The sequence below is a fragment of the Electrophorus electricus genome, chromosome 7, assembly GCF_041902795.1.
Source record: "Electrophorus electricus isolate QZ-2024a chromosome 7, ASM4190279v1, whole genome shotgun sequence".
Classification (NCBI taxonomy): Eukaryota; Metazoa; Chordata; class Actinopteri; order Gymnotiformes; family Gymnotidae; genus Electrophorus; species Electrophorus electricus.
This window is the reverse complement of record NC_137503.1, coordinates 5,498,930-5,518,336: the sequence shown is the minus strand read 5'-3', so window position 1 is coordinate 5,518,336 and position 19,407 is coordinate 5,498,930. Positions and strand designations below refer to the sequence as shown.

The 19,407-nt window shown below is 39.0% G+C and overlaps 1 protein-coding gene across 2 annotated transcripts in view; it reads right to left on the bottom strand.

Annotated features, from left to right (window-relative positions):
* ghrhrb (growth hormone releasing hormone receptor b) overlaps positions 1-19,407 on the bottom strand; it is a 33,174-nt gene that overhangs the window by 4,063 nt on the left and 9,704 nt on the right. For both annotated transcript variants that reach the window (XM_081718371.1, XM_027024090.3), the window contains exons 3-8: positions 13,994-14,101; positions 6,433-6,530; positions 3,924-4,021; positions 3,604-3,736; positions 2,672-2,825; positions 2,007-2,067 (exon numbers count right to left, since the gene is read on the bottom strand). In XM_081718371.1, the coding sequence (XP_081574497.1) occupies positions 2,007-2,067; positions 2,672-2,825; positions 3,604-3,736; positions 3,924-4,021; positions 6,433-6,530; positions 13,994-14,101 (652 nt within the window). The remainder of the gene's footprint in view (positions 1-2,006; positions 2,068-2,671; positions 2,826-3,603; positions 3,737-3,923; positions 4,022-6,432; positions 6,531-13,993; positions 14,102-19,407) is intronic.

Genomic DNA, 19,407 nt, shown 5'->3' with positions numbered 1-19,407 from the left:
CATGCTACTTCAATTATTCATGCTTTATTCATGAGTTAACATTCATGAACAAATATAAAACAAAGCATTACACTTGTATAATGCTGACATCATTTTGAACATCATGTGTGTCTGCTTAAAACCCCCCCTGCTGAACACTCAGGTGCCATAGAATGGAAAACTGTATTCACCTTGGTATAGTTGGATAAGGAGAGGTGCCCTGGTGTCACCTCCTTCAATGAAACTTAAGCAAAACAGGGTCACAAAATGCACCAACTGAAAAAATCTAGACTGTTACGTGATACTCTAGATTGATAAATATTCCCCTAAAATTTGCCCAAGTTCTACTCCAGCAAATATTAGCCTAAATTATCTATTTAGTATTTCTACTTTTGTTTAGCTTTACTTGGAATTTATTAAAATATAAAATAATTCAGATACATAATAACATCAAGCAATATTTTAAAAGGGATTAAAATATGTTGTAGCCCAAGTTTTACTCCAGCAAATATTATCATGGACCTGCACAGCCAAAACTTCAACAATTCCTCAGCTATTGTGAAGAACAAAACAATGACAATGGAGCAACAGACATGGTTGACATTAATATTTAACAGGATCCCAAACTTCAGTTTCTTAAACCTCAGACAATATAAAGAAGGCTTCACTCAGGGACACCAAGAAGAATGGCAGTTCTAACTTTATCAGCATCACAACCTGACCACAACCTGAAAGTAGCTAGTAGCTTGTCAGTTGAATCCACATGGTCTTACACTGAAAGCTTTGTGATGTTAGGATTGAAGACATGTAGCTAGCTAGGATAGGTATAGTTAGCTACTAGCAAGGTCTAAGCAAGTATATTTACATTTTTGGCATTTAGCTGACACTTTTATTCGAAGTGACTTACAGTTATGACTGAAAACAACTTGAGCAACTGAGCGTTAAAGGCCTTGCTTAGGAGCCCAAAAGAAACAACTTGGCTTCTAATTTGAAGTGTAGTGCCTTAACGACTGAGCTACCACTGCCCTATCGAGACAGTAGATCTGCCCTAACTAGACAGTAGAGCTAACTTCTAAACAGTTTGATGACCTAGCTTATTTACATGGAGGTTCATTTTATTCAGTCTCATTCAAAGATATTGCTGGAGTTGGCACATAAATCTACAATATAAGATGCATATTTGTCAGTCCCTTTGTCAGGTAAATTTGTCATTTCTATTTAATCAAGACACAACTCAGAAGATATCAAACCCATCTCACTCTTACTTAACATTAACTGGTGGAAACAACTTTTTGGTAAGTCAGTCTGTTAATCAGTTTTGTTTGAGAACTGAAATATCCTCTGATGCAGGCTCATACATATGCAGATGGAAGCCTAAATGCTCCATGGTTCACCACTCACAGTTAATTAGTTATTGATTGATTTTTATCTATTGTTTGTTTTTGAGCCATTATAGTGCATTGCCATAAACAAGTCAACCAGAGCAGAGCTGACTTAGCCCACCAAAAAAGGATTGTAAAAAAAGAAATCATTTTAGGGCCAAATATAGGATTGTCAGTGGTCATGGAAAACTGCAGCTGGGCATTTTTTCCCCCAAATAAATTAATATACCTTCTATATAGTGTGATGGAAAATTAGTGAACTGAAGTCTGTTATGCCTCAACTCTGTGACAGGAAACATGCCATCATGTGTGGTGATCTTCTCAAGAACAACGTTCTGTGGGAAGTTGTCCTCTTGTTGGCCTCATGCTCTCGAGAATGGTTTCCTGCTTCTTACTGTGTATAAATAACTCAGTGTGTGACCACCTCCTTACTCTTGGCTCTATTCTACCTTGAGTGAGACTTGGATCCTTTCAGCAAAAAGCTCGCAATAAAGCACAAATGACAAATTACACCTCTGATGCTTTATTTCTAGATTTCCACTACAATAGACATCAAAGAACAATTTAAACATACTGAATAAATACATTCTATGGCACCTTTAAACCTGTGGAACCCCTGTTAGTTTGAAGTGGTGAAGCACTTACCCTCTGTTGTCATAGAAATTCCTGGCCAGCACCCAAATGGTCAATATTGTTGTTGGAAGGCCTAAGAGATGCAACAAACAGCTGAGCAACAGAAAACAATCCTAGCAGTATGCTGTGAAACATGTTTTTAAAAAAAAATCATATTCAAGAAGCAAATCGCCTTCAGGTCAAGCATAGTTTAGATCTGCACATATGAAAAATTTTACTATTACATAGATTTAATCGCTGCTATATATCTAGCTACCTTGTCCATCTTGAAGTACAAAAAAGTTGGAAGTGTTGCTTTTTGCAGATCTTTCTTTCCCAGACCTGGTTAGGGAATGCCCCTACAGTGTACATTTTAGTCTCTTCCTGCTCATATACTCATTTCCCCGCTCATAACACAGCCTTGAAATGTTTGGTAATTAGTTGATAAGTATTTTCCAGTAGGAAAAGGCAAAACTCTGCAGGCCCAGGACTCGGCACTGCTGACCCAGATAATGCTTAAGTTGTACTTGTATTTGTTCAAATTAGGTTTTTAGGGTCATGGATTTATTCAGGGTTTAAAGATGTACTCTGCATTCCTGAGGCCTTTGTTATTTGCTGGTTTAATGGATGTAAGCATCTGGATAAGGATGTCTGCCAAATGTAAAAATGACAGTGTAGGACATTTCTGATGTGCTTACCCCAGCCAATAAGGATGTACCACCAGAAATACTTCTTTTGGGAAACAAAGGTGAAAGCTAGCAGAGTCTGCAGGTACATGCCCTCCACCAGCAGCCAGAAATAGTTAGCGAGGATGCTGAACTGGAAAAAGGCCACTGCGGCCTTGCATGAGGCCTAAGACAATGTGTGTGTGTGAGTGTGTGTGTGTGAGTGTGTGTGTGTGTGTGTGTGAGTGTGTGTGTGCGTGTGTGTGTGTGTGAGAGAGTGTGTGAGTGTGTGTGTGTGTGTGAGTGTGTGTGTGTGTGAGTGTGTGTGTGAGTGTGTGTGTGTGTGTGTGTGTGTGTGTGTGTGTGTGTGTGTGTGTGTGTGTGCGTGTGAGTGTGAGCGTGTGTGTGTGTGTGTGTGAGGGAGAAAGAGTGAGACAGAGAGGCAGATATAGACAACACTATCAAACATTGATTAGGGAGATGTTATAGTAAGAGCACCTAATTTCTACACATAAACTGGCATGATCCATTAAAGGTAATTAACAGTCTCTAACGTGTTCACATTCTTCCAATCTTCTCCTTACTTCAATCAATGACATTAATGAGTCAAGCATCAAGACTTATCTGTGCACAATGGGAAGACGTAAAGCTGGGTTAATATGGTACAAAGCATCTGCATTGAATCATTATATAAACACTTAGGTAATTATGTAAGCTTTAATTTGAGATTGACTACTACAACCCATTTCTTTTTACCGCGAATATTTTTCTATATGACTGACATGGAGCAATCTTCCTTTACTGTACAGATAAAGATAATTGCACTGCAGATCTACATGCTCCACAAGATTTCCAATCCAAACAAGTATGGTTTGCAATATCTGCTGAATTCTGACTGTGGAAACAGCTTAACATGGCAAATGTGCATGATGTGCATGATGTGTTTTTTTGTGTGTGAGACATACTGTAGACATACTGCAGTGGTCATGGTCCTCATCACTAAAGAGGACAACATCTTTAATGAAGACTGCACTGGCCCTCAGGATGAAGGAGGAGAACAGATTGATGTGGATATAATTCCTCGTGCAGTGGAATTTCCTATTTTCAAATTGCAAGAAAGAAATTCGATCTATGCTGATATGGATGGAATCTTCTTAATATATGAGTAGTACCAACAAACAGTAGATAAAAATGTTGTTTTCAGTTTGCTTTAGCAGTCATACTCCACCAATGTGGATCAGGTTTCTTTTATATTCACATTCAGATGGGATGCTCCTTACAGTACCTGAGGGCTGTAAAGACAAAGATAGCCGATATGAGGGAGATGAGAGAGGTAGCATAGCCTGCAGTGTAGACCTGTCTGAAGGTGGAATAATATGTCATCTAAATGGAGAGCAAGAGAACCGAGAGTTAGAAAGAAGAGAACCCAGCAGAGTCTGCTCAGTTCAGCTTGCCTCTAATATAGTCTGAGATGATATAACAATACAGTTCTGCACAAATTCTGCAGTTTTCAGATGATTCATTTTAATGTATTGCATACTGGCCTCAACTAAATAAAAGGTTAAAGCAGAAGTCCATTTTTCAGATTTTGTTTTGCCTTTTTAGTACTATGTCCATTGTAGGGGAAATTCTGGTGCACATCATATTCTGGTGCTTTACAAGATGATCACATAAAACAACCAAGGCTTGTAGAACATAACCCATAAATTACATATTTTCAAAGAAAAAGTCTGCCAGTGACAATGTCCTATGAAATATGGAAAATGGATATGGGTCACTGACTCATAAGAAAAACAAAAAAACCACAAGTATTTTCATATTCAAGAGACTCAATGCAATGAGGCACTTTTTTTGGAAACAATACAGCATAGTATGTTTTATTTTTTGGTAGCCAGATAGCTTCGGCTGGCTGTGCCTAACTCTTCTTGTATGTTAACATGCATTCTCCAGTGGAAAGCAATGACACATCACTACCCACAACATTCAAATGAGTGTGGAACAGTAAATAGTTCCAAATGTGTCTTGTTCTTCATGTGTCTTTGTGTTTTATTCTGTGCCCCTCAAAAACACCTGCAACAAATGTATATTAAAAGCAGAATAGTCACACATGCTCAGGTTCAACAAGCTTTTCCACACAATTTTATAAATTAGTCCACGATCACCCTTAATGGTTCTCTAGGTTCCTCTATTATAATATATCCCCTCTACTGAAAGATGGAGAAAACTAAACCTACCAAGGAAGAAAGGGTGTATAGGGTTCTTGTGTGCCAATTCGGACACATTAATTCATTTGTTCACATTAATGGCATGTTCCACTCTTAGCTCTAATATGTTCACCATAGAGCATGTGTACATATACTTATTTGTCTTTGTGTATGTGCACATGTACATGCATTCATATGTGCCCAGACTTGTGTAAGTGTTAGTGTCAGTTTGTTTACATGTGTGTACAAGTGTGTGTTAAGGATTAGCATATTAGCATCCTCTTAATTCAAGACAGCATCTCTAAAGCTCTCATTAGCATTTGATTGCATATTCAGCAATTTGCCCCTAAAGAGGTTGAAAGAGGGAGACTGAAAAAAAGAAGAGTGCAAAGAAGAGGAATAGTGGGGCGGTTGGGCTAAGAAACGTTGCTTTGCCTATCCTTTCTTTCTCTCTCTTTCTGCCCCTCCCTCCCTCTGTTTTGTCCTGCCATTCCATTTAAATGAGATGAAAACCCCGTGTGCCCAGTTATGCACTCTCACACTGATATTATGTTACACTTATATAGCGCATTTCTCAGTACCCAAGGACACTTCACAGTCAACACACAACACAACAATTTTACATCCAGTCAACACACCAGTGAGAAGCAGCCAAATGCACACAGCACATTCTCAACCAGAAACCACAGCCCCCTGGGGGACTACATCAGGAACAGGAAAGGGAGAGAGAACAACCCAGGACATAGCACCATCCATCACTGGGCATGCAGGCATTCCCTCTCTCTCTCTCTCTCTCTCTCTCTCTCTCTCTCTCTCTCTCTCTCTTTCTCTCTCTCTCTCTCACACACACACACACACACACACACACACACACACATTCAATTTTAGGGTAACCAATTTTTACCTAACCTCCATGGCTTTTGGACTGTGGGAGGAAATTAAAGACCCCAGAGGAAACCCACACAGAGACATGCACCCTTAGCACTGACAAACAAACATGCTACCCACCAAACCACCATGCTGCTCAGTGTCAATCTCAATGTCACTACAGTTCTAGGCAATACCACCACTGGCCACCAGAGGACAGTCTCACCAGAATTCTGCACCCCCAACCCCACATCCCCCTTTGTTCGTCACACTATTGTCTGCACCTATACCTTGTTATCAATTATTTCCATTGTATTTTAGTCCCTCTGTTACCGAGTCACCAATTATATCTGTTATCTACTCTTAACTTGCCACTACTTAGTAGCCTGCAACTCTGAGGGGTCCTGATGGCTTGCCTGTTTAAGACCACTTCTTGGTTTGTCGAGTTTTTCACTTTCCATTAGTGTTTTGAAAACTTGCTTGTTCAGTCTTCATGGTGTTTTTGACCCACACCCGTTTCTGGATTTCTCTATTGAATTTATGCATCAGTTCTGTCAGCCAATGTATGATGGAGAAAATGAAACTAAAGAATATCCAAAGGAGTAAATGAGCTGGTAAAATGTACTGAATTCTAAGAACAATAGTTATACAGCAACTGGCAGATGTAGTAAGCCTGTATAAATGGATTAATAACAGAAAGAATCCGGTGGAATTAGTTGTCACCTCATTCTCGGTCAGGTTGTCTACAGTTGTGCAAGCATTCGCATGAGATGGGTACAGGTCACTCCAGCCATTCTCAGTGCAGTTCCGAAATATGTAACCTGAGGAAAAAAAAAAGAGGTATTTTTTTCATGCATTAAAATGCAGCTCCATGTGCATTACAAAGAAAAAAAACAAATAAAAGCAAATCATATGAGAGCAGAAAGAAGAAAACTACAAAAAACTGATTGACCAAAACAACTGAACAAAACAATTAGATGATTAAATTATAATTACTAATAAAAACAATGTGAAATGATAATGTAAACATAAAATCTAAAAGCTACGCTAAGAAAATATATTTCCATTCAAGTTTATTGCCAGCATTTATATGCACAAATGTACTGAATAACTGAAAGTGTTTGGTTTATTGTCAGGGTTATGGCATCAAAAAGCAGGGGGGTACAAACTGTTTTACTTTGCTGATTTATACTCTGATATTTCCATAACCCTTTCCAGGTTGAGTGGGAGGCACCTGAGGTGATGATTCTGGGGGTTTTAAGGCATCTTCTATGCTACGTGTCCAATATGAGTGGAAGAGCAGTTCTAAGACCTGAGCAGTTTTCATTAGCTCCTGAAGAGATTTACAGTCTGCAGCAGTAACTGACTGACTGAGCATGATGCAGCTGGTCAGTAGGAACTGGAGGCATGTTGGTCATTTTTCAAAGTTCAAAGTTTACCACTGCAAGGCAAACATGAAATACGTGCTGAATTACAACCAAATGCCCAAACCAAATGAGAGGTGTTGGCTGTACTGGAGAGATCATCAGCTGTATGAACTCTAGGGAATTTAAGTCTGCTCACTCTTTCCACAGTTGTCCCCTCAATGCTAAAGGACATGCGTGCTCTGTTCCTTGTATTTTCATCGCTTTGCTTTGTGTTAGTTGTGTTTCACCTTCCTATACACCTCCTCATCCTCAGTGATGAGATACACTATTGTTGTGTCATCAGCCAACCTGTTGGTGGAGGATGAGTCATGCTTGGCGTGCAGTTGTGGGTGTATGCTGTGTATAGCAGGAGTGAGAGAACACAGCCTTGGGGCAGACTGTGTTTACGATGAGTGTGGAGGAGGTGCATGCCTTGCAGACATCTCTTCATGGATGGAAGCTCATCACTTGAAGCTAAACTGCAGCAATGCTGAGCTGTTATACATCGCTGGATATGCCTCCCCACGTCAAGAACTCGAGAGCTCGTTAACTCTTGGACGACTTCAACTGACAAGGCGCCCAACCCTGGGGTAACTTCTAGATAGCCAACCCTCATTTTCTCTTCATATTGCTAACTTGTGTCAGTCATGCAGGTTCTTCCTCTACAACATCAGGTAAATCTGGCCATTTCACTCCATGGCAGCCTGTCTGGTGCTTGGTCAGTCCCTTGTCCTTTGTAGAGACTGGACTACTAGGTCTTCCCCCATCAGACCCCTGCAACTCATGTAGAATACAGCTGCGCATCTTGTTTTCAACTTCCGGAAGTTCTTCCATGTCACCTCCTTGCTGCATTCCTTCCACTGGCTCCCAATAGCAATTTGTATCTGATTTAAAGTGCTAAAAGCAATAAATAATCCCCGTTTTGCACCGCGCTGCCTTCGAGCCTCTTGTACATCTTGAATTGAACCACCATTCCACTAGGCACAGCAGAGACACTGGCTGTTTTCAAATGAAGCCTGAAGAATCACCTCTTCACTGAGTCACTGTTCACTTAAATATGCATTAAAAAACTTTGTCCTCTTTCAAATTTTAGCAAATGCATTAGACTGGTAGTATTCTTGACACTTATCTACCTATGCTAGCATGAGGATATGCTTTTCTTAAAGACTACAAAGCATTTCTGTAACTCATTCCGGACAAGGGCATGTGCCAAATGCTGTTAATGTAAGTATAGTCACCCAGCTTGACAGTTTGAGGTCAGCCAGTCAAGAAATCCAAAGCTCAGCTGCAAAGGGTGTTACTGATTCCCCGATTTACAATCTTAAAAATACTTGGACGGAATGATGGCCTTGAATGCTCAGATGAAGTCTATGACCAACATTCTGACAGAGGTGGTTGATTTCCTCGGTTTGCTGGTGATATGTGAATGACCAGACACTGCATCTTTAGTGGGTCAGTCTGCATGGTTTGCACACAGGTGTTTGTCCTGTGTGCTGCTATTAATATATGCATGCTAAGACCAGTCTCTCTGTAAACTTTATTAAGATAGGTGTAAGGGGATTCTCATTGAGTTATATAAATGTGGTGTTCTTAGGTGCAGGAATGATAGTTAAGGCCTTAAAGCATATGAGAACTTTGATTTCAGCCAGGAAGAGACTGAAGATGTCAGTGAGTGGTAGGCAGCAAGTTGGTATATGCTCTCAGTGCTTGCTCTGGGAGGCAGGCAGGTTCAGGGGCTTTGTGTGTAACTTCACCTGCAGTCAGAAAGAGAAATGAATCTGCTAGGGAAAATGCTGAGTTCTCACAGGTTTGCTTTGCATGGCTGGTTTTCAAAGTGATCAAATGTGTTAAGCTCTTCTAGAAGGGAGGCATTTACAGTTACTCCAACTATGGACAGTGCTTCAACAGTCAGCAGTTGCCTGGATCTCCTGCTGCATGTTCCATAGGCCAGAGCTATTGGTAAAATGAGATGTAGTTTGTTTTTGGCTACCTTCATGCCAGCCTTCAGATGCCCGTCTACTCTCAGTGCCTCCCTGTCTCCAAATCTGAAGAGACAGTCTTCACTGTCTATCCATAGTCTTGCTGTTAGACCAATAGCTTGCAATAGTTCCCGTATTGGTACTCCATGCATGATATGTAAACAAACAAGTACCTAATCTTTTAATTTTAAGCTGTTTTTTTTTTTTAAATTAGCTCCTGAGGTTCTGTTGTAGGATGAATTCACCAAATTAATAATCACTAAAAGCAGTCTCACAATTTCTTTTGCATTTGGGTCTTGGGGCAGAAAGCAGTCCTTTGTTTGATGATCTTAAACACAGTTGTGAACTACATTCAGTTAGACATTCTGATGTATAAAATACTACTGCATTAATAGCTTTAAAAACAAATAAAACATACAAGTATTACTGCGAAATAAATATGGCCTTATGGCAGTATGGCAGTGAGTCTGTGAGTCTGATTCCAAAGAGCATTTTAAATGGTGCTGCTGAGCCAATCAAATGCCATGGCACACATAATAGACTTCAAAGGAAATACCACAATACACTGCCTTTATTAATTTTACTAAAAGCATTTAGAGGGTTTCACAATATACTGTTAGTTTAATTTTTCTCCATATTCTTACATCCCACATTCTTTCATGTCATTTTTTCATGTCTTAACAGTAGCTGTTCATTCTTCCAAAATGCTATTTTAGTAGCATCTGTTTTTGTTGTGAAGCACACGGTCCTGGTTTGGAACTCACTTCTTCCCTTACTCACATATAGCAGGCTGAGGATTTCACACTAGGAGGTGCTATGAGCTCTTAAGAAGCTTTTGTCATTGCTTTGATTTGTGTGGACGCAACCTGATCTCAAGCTTGAGTAGATTGGTGTTGAAGATCTGTCCAAGTAACAATTGGAAAGAATGTGAACCAAATTCTTTGTACTTGATCCTGTGAGACAGCGTTTCTCTACTAACAATGGATTTTGTAGCTTAATTTGTTTCAAAAGACAGTGGCTAATACACCTCCTATTTTTTAACTCAAATAGAATGCAGAAAGCTGAAACATCATTCGAACCTCTCCAAGCCTCAGTTAAATATATCAGATCTAATTGACTGGCAATAATTTAAATGACATTGTTTTTGTGACTATAATTTTGTTTCTGAGTGGCCTGATTTTTAATAGAGACTTAAAAAAAAAAATCCTGCTTTTTATTTTGATGCCAGGGAGTAATACAGAAAAAAAATCCTTCTAAATGATCTTTTTTTTAATCAAGACCAGTTTTGTTCCATCCAAACATGTATTATGCATATTGGAATTATCTGAACTAATGTTTGCTTGTTTTATCTGAACTAGTTACCTTCCGTAGAGTCCACAGAGAGCCACAAATGGTATTTCTGGATGTTGAACACTAATCTGGAGGTTTCAGACAGCTGTTCCGGGCAGAAACACAGCTTAAAGTCTCTGTATTTGCCTGACATAATTTGGATGGACCTTTGTTTCTTAAACTACAGAGTGCATGAATGAATTGTACCATCTACACTCCCCATTCAGCATTTAATTATAAAAAAAACACCTTGTATGTGCAGTTAAAATCTATATCTCATGTGCTACCATGCAAATAATATCCGGTAAATGGTGGTGACTAGTGATGCACAGCATAGTGTTCCCAGAAACTCTGTATGGCTACAGATATACAAATATAAAAAATACACAAATGAAATCCACCTGTAGGATAAGTGTAGTTAATATAGCGGCCAGAGACTGTAAGGAAGGAAGTTGTTTTGAAAAAGATGTATAGCAACTGTAAATTTCCTATCCAAAGATGACACTGTAGCTTCAACTGCAAGGTGAATGAGGCCACTGGTTCTGTAATGACAGTCTGCATTGAGCATGGCCACTTCCTTCTACAGCAGGCTGTTGTAAATAAGATTAATGTTTTTATTGAAATGATTATGCTTACTGGTGTTATTGTTCTTGTTATATAAATATACATGACAGGATATCAGGGCTGTAAGTACCATGTTGTATCTATCGGATCAAAGGCTTTAGCTGACAAGTAATTCTAGCCTGTATGAATTACAGCAGGAAAAGGCACTAGAATTTTGATAATATGAAGTTGATAGTGAAATCAGGAAAGGTGAAAGAGGAAAGTGAGAGAGAGAGAAAGTAAGGAAGAGCAGAAGGGTGAAAGTGAATCTTTTGTTAATTTTTATTCAGTGGCCACATTGAAATGCATACACAGAAAGGGGAATAAAGCAGATGAAATGAGAAAAAAGCTCGTGACTGTAGAGATTTAAAAGAAGGTCGTGTTGACTTGCATTTAGCAAGACTGAGTTCTGACAGCTATAAATATGCAACAGTGGGTGGTAGGGGTTACATAAACTTGGAAAGGCCGACACAATTCCTGAAACTCTCAACTTAAAAATAACAAGTGATGATTTGATGATTTCATATTTTCACCATTATGTTTTTCACACTGCAATATCACTGTATTTTGCTTCTGTTGAGTTACTCAATATGTAAATATATAATGTACTGGCAGTAGAATATTTTAATATTGCTAGAACTGCTAGGCCAACACCTTGACTTTAGATGTTTTGGCTTTAGATATTTTTGCAAAGTAGAATTCTTTATAATAATAGAATAATTTATTTTGCATAGCTTAAATATCTTCTAGCTGTGTATTCTAAAAATCAATATCAATATCAATATCAATATCTTTTTCCTTATTTCCCTCTCTCATTCTCTCTCTCTCTTTCTCTCCCCTCCCCTTTCCTGTTTCTCCCTTTAACAGCAGGAAATGGGAAAAAAAAAACTTCTCATAAAAGAAATGAACATCCTAGAGAAGCAGCTGCAGCCAATCCAATTAGAAAACAAACTAGAAGCTGAGGATGGAAAACATGGTGGATGTGTTGGATATCTCATTGTCCTATACAGCAGTGCTCACTAGATAAAACACCGTCTAAGGGACTGGGGCACTCACACACTGACCGTCTGCAGCCCACACAAACACACGGCCTACCCATACTTAAACCCTGCCTACATCACTGGCTCACTATGTCAAACAGCTCATAACTATAAAGGGATACTGAGTCATCTGTCAGTTTACTGCAAAATTGCTGGCTATAGTCTGACAGCCAAAGTAAACGAGCAGACTGTTAAGGGTAAAAATACAATACATGGACTTTCAAGAGTAAAGTAACCCAGTATTTATATCTTACAAGACTGGTCAAATCAGGACTAAGGTACCTTACAATGTCCCTTAAAGTATACTGTGTTCCAAAAATGTATTAATTACTGCTAATGTGTCTGCATTAATCTGCATATTTTCAGCAAAAACACAATGGCACTTTTTATGAGAGCCTTGGACCAGATATGTTGTCCTTGCGAGCCTTTAAATGCAGCTCAAAACATGTTCATGATTTAGTGTGTTAAACTCCAGTCACCAGAGGGCCTAATGAATATAAATATGAGGGCAAAAAAGTCATAGTGTTAGTGCTAACTCTCCCTGTGAGTGTCTAAAGAGTACAACTCTACGGTATCTGCAATGGCTGTTAACAGAATGCTTCACAGTGTGGAAACATCTCTGGATTTGTATGCGCATGCCAACGTTTGGATGATGCTCATATTTATTTTCCGTGAACGTCTACTAGATTTTTCCGCGCATGTTGGATTTCATAGCTGTTGTGCTCTTCTTTTCCTTTGGACAGCTCACCATGCAAAGGGTGCTAACCTAAGTGGGCGGTTTAATATTAGCTTGCCAATGGGGATTTATTCCAGTCTCCCTGAAGCGTATGTAGGGGGAAACAGACGCTGGTTGGAACCTTGTGCTTGACTTGCGTGGTAGAGGTCTTAGGTGGTGGCCTAGGGGACCGATGGAGTGTTCACTAGTGGTGAATCACTGGCACTAACGAGCATCGCTGCAGCACCAACCTCCCCCTGCTCAGGCTTTCACCCTGATCCCTTTGATTTTTCATTATTTTATTATTTCCTTGGCACTGTGTTAGGCAGTGCAGGGTCTTTTTTAAACTGTAGAACTCAAAATCACATTATTCGTATTCATTCAGCTTTTATGTTCTTCAGCGGGCACTCTCCATTCTTGCCTGGTGTTGTGCATTTTTTGTTTTGCTCCTAGAATGGTTCCCCTGACCCATTTCCTGTACTGTATGGCTGATCTCCCCATGTCTTTTATGCTAATGGTTGACAGATAACATGTTCTGTAAAGCCAACAGCAGGCAGGATTCCAGCATTAATGGTGTAAAAGTTTAATTTGTGCCAAGCATGACCTGTGGCCTTTTTATATAAACCATTCAAGGTCCTTTGTAAAAGTATTAGACCATATCACTGTAATAATTATACAATGTACATACACATGCATGCTATACTTTCACAATCAGAAGCAGTGTTTCTGGCTTCAGCATATGTATCTAACATCTAGTGTATCTCTTTAAATGTTTACAGAACACTCTAGAACACTCATGTTCTGGGCTGGGCTGCCATGTTTATAACCCTAGATTAGTCTGATTATGTAGGGAAAGGCTGTCCTCTGGTAAGGACTGGGTTCTGTACACAAAGCAATCTAGAGAGCACCATACTATCTATTCCAGATGATGAATATATGGACTGGCTGCACCGGTTGTTGTTTACAGTGGCTGATTGACAAATACATTGATACCAAGTCAGAGACGACAGAATAACACAGCGGCCTCGATAGCTACAAATAAATCTATGCACAGATTGCCTTTGTTTTAAAATTGACTAGACAGGGTGGTGTCTGTCATGTGTCACACATATATCTGTAGAATGGATTATGATTATGGAAAATTGTTTTTGTTTCTAATTCTAATAAATAGTATTTAACTAAATAAAGATGAATGAAACAAGAACTGATTACCATGATTTTTGCCGAAGAGCTGGAACACTTCAGAGCAAGAAACGTTAACCACCTGGCCAACGTTGGTCCTGTGCCAGCACTGAAGATTATCCCACTCGGTCCGGCACCCTAAGTAACGTGCGCACACACACACACACACACACACACACACACACACACACACACACACACACAGAGACAGAGAGAGAGACAGATGATGAAAACCATGGACACTGCTCTAAATTAAGCTTAGTTCACATATACAGATATAGTGGTCAAATTCCTCAGCCATAGGATATGAAAAAAATCATTTGGAAAGTCTGCCCTTTTGAGGAGAAGGTGTACAGATGTCTTATCAGGAGGACAGAGAGACCAGACACAAGGAAAAGAAGATGAGGACTTAGATAAAGAGGGTAGAGGCCAGTGGCAGGGTCACGAAATCAGTGAGCCAGGGGACTATGGCTGAAAAGATCCAGCTAAAGGAAGAGTGACAAGACAACTAATCAATATTGTACCGCTGCACCCATGTGAAAGGGAAGAAAGCAGTAGCAGCTGCAGAAGCACAGTCTTCCAGCAGCACCTCCTGCTTTTCACTGGTCCACAGCTTTTTTGCTTGTGCGCTTTTAATACTAAAAAGATCTTTACAGCTTGAACTGCCCATTGCAAACGGTCTATAGCCACTTTTCCTTTGCTGCACCATACATGTGCTATTTCATGGAAAACTGTTCTCAGAACATTTCTGTAAACAGCAAGGCTTAACTTAGTCCACCTTTTAAAGAGAGTGTGCAATTCTTCCCAGACCGTCACACATTCATACAGCAAGTCTTCATTATCGTTATAAGAATGCTACTTATCCAAAGGGTGCATCAATGTGCTGAGTTACTCATGAGTGTATACAGGCTAGCATGAAGGTGTGCATGACCATGTCATCTGTAAACCTATAAAACAGATATTATGTACACAATCTTTAATTAACAATTAGCAAAGGCATCGGGTATATCATTTATTTTAAAAAAAGAAAAAATTAAATGTGCCAGTTTAAACAATTCTGATACTGTCAATCTTATGATATTTTTGAATGTTCTCCTTGGGGGAAAATCCTGACCTCAAATGAGTGCCTTGATTTCACAGAGGTGTAAGATTGCTGTCAGAATATCCATGGCCTACGACATTGCCACGGTGGATTGGCTTATCCTTCATTATGCAGGAGCTCTGCGTGCTAAAAGCTTCTCTTCTGCCAGTCCAAACCTTCTTCCTTTCTCTGTTTGCTAGTTTCAGAGCTACTGATTTGAACAGATTTGTTTTAAATTGCTTCAGCGCTTGAATTTTTAGTGAAGCTGTATCCTTTTTAACCTCTTGATCTTATTAGGTTTTTACTCTTTCACTTTTCTCCTTTATGTAACAAGTTACTGCCTATCCTTCTACAACATGCAACATTTTACTGCATTTGCTTTTAAATTTTAAGCAGGCACAGAAATAAAATCAACCTTGAAATGATCTCTCTACTGAAGCCCAGACATGCACAAGCAGCTTTGTGCGCACTCTAACGTTTAATTTCTCTGGAAATGAGATGTATCATATTATTTCTCCTCCACTCTTCCACCAAAATTTGATGTTAATTACAGTATTAAAAATACAGCCTTAAAATTAGCTTTCCTAATTATTTCAGATACTGAGAGCTTGTGAGAAAAAGTACAGTACTGGCGGATGGACAAAATATGTTTATAATTCTGGGACCTTTGATGTAACAGAAAGTGAAAAATCTTGGGCTGTGATACCAAAGCTGCCCATCTGGGCTCTTAGCAGTATAGTACCACATGTTCCTAGAGATTATAATACCCTTCTTCTCAAGATGTCAATAATGGCTACTTCTTGGGCAACACTCTCTTTACTCAGAAAACTGCAATTCAGGTAATAAAGGCATTCATGGGAGAGTCAACAAAAATGAGAGCAGGACTGCACCCCAAGAAGAATGCTTGGAAGCGCGGGGTATAGGAACGCAAATCACATTCAGTGCTCTGGCTTGGCAGAGGCTCAGCAGCTTGCCTGAGCCTCACAGCCCCACAAACAAGACTTTGAAGGCCTAACGTTGCTTCGTTAGCATGGCTGCATTCTTAGTGCTGGTGGCAAGCGCCTCAGATTCATTTTTCATGGCGAGGCCTTTCAGTGCTAGGATACACAGTAGGTTATTACATATGCTTTTTAACTTAAATCTGTTTTGCTTTTTACAGGCTGCATGTTGATTTTTGAGCTGAAATAAATTTGCCTCTAAAGTTTGTAAATATGTGTTTGTTGAATGCAACATTCTAGGGTTACCATGAGCACTCACTATGGGCACTAACTATGCCATGAGTGGGTTTCAGGATTGTGACAGTTTCTTATAAAACTATTACAAAACTGAGGTATAGCATTAGATGAAGCTTATTGACTGACAGACAGAGAAACATTATTACATTATTAGCATTGTTCAATTAATAATTGTAGTAACTGAAAACGTCACATATGTACTATATATTCACTTTATCTTCATATTCCCTAGCTTGTGTTCTTTGTGCTAAAATTCCACAGCTTTTGGTCACATTTACTTTGAGTAATTGAGGAAGAAAGGAGAAATCTTAAAAGGATACCAGGTCTAACATGAGAAAAATGTTAACATATATTAAACTGTGAAAGGAAGGAGTCATATTAAGATATCATCACATCACTCGGATAAATGTACTTAAATCATTTGTTTAGTGTCTAATGTTTTACTTAGCTTGAAAAGAGATTTTGGTTCTGAATACCCATAAGTAGACAACAATGTTGTTTGTTTTGCTTTCTTTTCTTTATTTGACAATCACTGACACATGCAATATGGTTGTATGACATCATGTACACTTTCCCAACCTTTCAAATTACCCTTACCTCCATTATGTATTATTTATCGTATATGTTATTGAGTTCAGTTCCAAAAAGGTTCATGATTTACCAAAGAATGTAAATCAAGTTTCATTGAATATGAGGTACATGTGCTATTTCATAAGTCTCAAGGCTTCCATTATTAGGTTCAATCTCTTGCCTGAAGAATCAAACTCTTATTAGAACATTTATCTTCTCTACTATCCCAAGACTCTTGTCTGTCATAACATTATTGTGTCCCTGCCATTTTTTCCTGTATTCTATGTGAAATGTTACCTCTCCTGTCTAGGATGCTATTTTCTAGATTATTATTACTATTGTCGCTATTCTTTGGCTGTATATAGTGTGATAAGAAAGGAACGGTATTGACAGAAGAAATCTGAGCACAATATTTTCTTTAAGGAAAAAAGTAGTAAAAACGCAGTTTTCCTCTTCCAGTTTTTTTGTCAGTCACAGCATTTAGCAGGTGAAATGATGCATAGCGTGTGTAGCTGGCTGTTTAAATATTTAAAGATTACATCCTCTTTAGCTTCCCATGCATCTTTATGATGTATGAGTTGGGCGGGGGGGGGGGCGGGCGGGGGGGGGGGGGGATTGCGAAAGTTGCCTCTTTCCTTTTCATTTGTTTTGTTCCAATATAAAAAAACAAACATAATTTCATATTGTTCAGTTTAATAGTGTAAACAGTTATACTGTGTACATAGTAAATACTGATTGTCAAAGGGCATTAAATTCTATTTTAGTTCAATTAACCAAACTGATCTTTGATTGGAGGCTACATTGTACCTAGCCAATTTAGTGTTTTCTGAATAAGTAGGATGTTTGGATTAGAATGCATAAAACACTGAATGAAATGATTACAACCAAATACATATTAAAAGAGCCTTAAATTATTCATATTAATACTTTTTAATGTAACGATAATCATTGTATTGCTCACTGTATCACTGTATTATATAAGTATCAGCAGGGGCAGAAATTTAGATTGTCTGTATTACGTTCATGTGAACATTCTAACTAGTGCCATGTGCTCATTCCATCATTTTTCCAGAGAGGACGACACCTGTCGCTATGACTGTAGCCAGGTAAACAGGGCAATAGCTACATTGTGAGTAATATAATGCTTAAATTCCCAGTCATTGAGTATCTGATTGTGAATTCAGAGTGAGTGGTGAGTGGTGGTGGTGGTAATAGTGGTGGGGGGCCTTTGTTGTGCAGCTCTTGACATGCTTCAAATCGAGGGCTGAGGTAATCAGTGATTCCTCTTTGCCTGTGCCTTTCCTATTCAGAGTAGAAGAAAACAGAAGCCTTTTTGGATCTTATGGCCTCAGATATCATGTCACCATCGCAGACACTAGCATTGGCTTTCTCTCTTTCTCTTTTTGGTTTTCCCGGCGTCAGCACTGGCTAACAGGTCCTTGACAGAAAATACAGGAGGGCTCCTTTTTATAGTAATAATACAAGCATGTAATATGTAATAATTATTTTAGTTTACTGTGCTTGGTTCTGATTTTAACATTAAGTCCAATGCTGCTACATAATTTACTCTTGCATAGTGTGCAGTTCTGTGCATCCACCTCAGTATAAGAGCGAAGCAAACCCAGAAGGCCCCTCGCTATTCTCTCTCTCCGCCTGCTCTCAATGTCACGTCTGAGTGGGTCTGAAATAAATCACATGAAGACACGGTGCATGGCCTTCTCCACTCCATAGGTTCAGTGTTAATTAAAGTCTGTGCAGCTCAGAGATCAGAGAAGCATGGGCCCCCCCCTTAAGCCTCCAAGGGCAGCACCTGCACCAAGTGCACACCTGAATCCCTCACACTGGACCCCCCACTCGCAGCTGATCTTAAAACAGCTCAGAAATGCTTGACTTGAACACCAAAAGCAGGTACCATTATCATACACTCCAGCATACCTAGGTATTAACATGAGTTGATGTTTTACATAAGTACTTCTTAGATAGTGAAGTCAAAATATGTTGATGCTCCATGTTCACACACGAGAATGTATATGAAAATGTTATTAAAGATTGTGATGTTGTTTTCACATGGATACACCATTAATGAAAAACATTTTAGAGGAATAGTTTCATCAATGTGAAGTGACACACGCAAACATAAGTATTACATATTAGAATTTATAATCCCTTCATTTGGTTTTTAGTATTGTCTGGGGAACACTAAATTCAAAATTTGTTATTTTTCACATTTTACTTTAAAATGTTTTCTCTGGTGAATTAAATTAGAAAGTGGATTTAATTGAGCAGTTTATTTAATTCATATCCGCCATGGCTCCCGAGGCTTTTTTCTTATTCCAGAGTGTTCATTAGAAAGCAAAAAGCTTATTTTCATGGGCCACATCTGCCCACAGTAACTTCCAAGTTAAAGCTGAAAGCTCATTAAAGTATGTAAACTCCCGACAGCAAACATTGCAAAATATTTTGATACTCAAGTGGCTCTGACTTTTCTTTTCCATAATTTATTTTCTCTTTCTTTTCATACTCTATTCAAAACACCTTGTAGGTGTACAATTAGTATT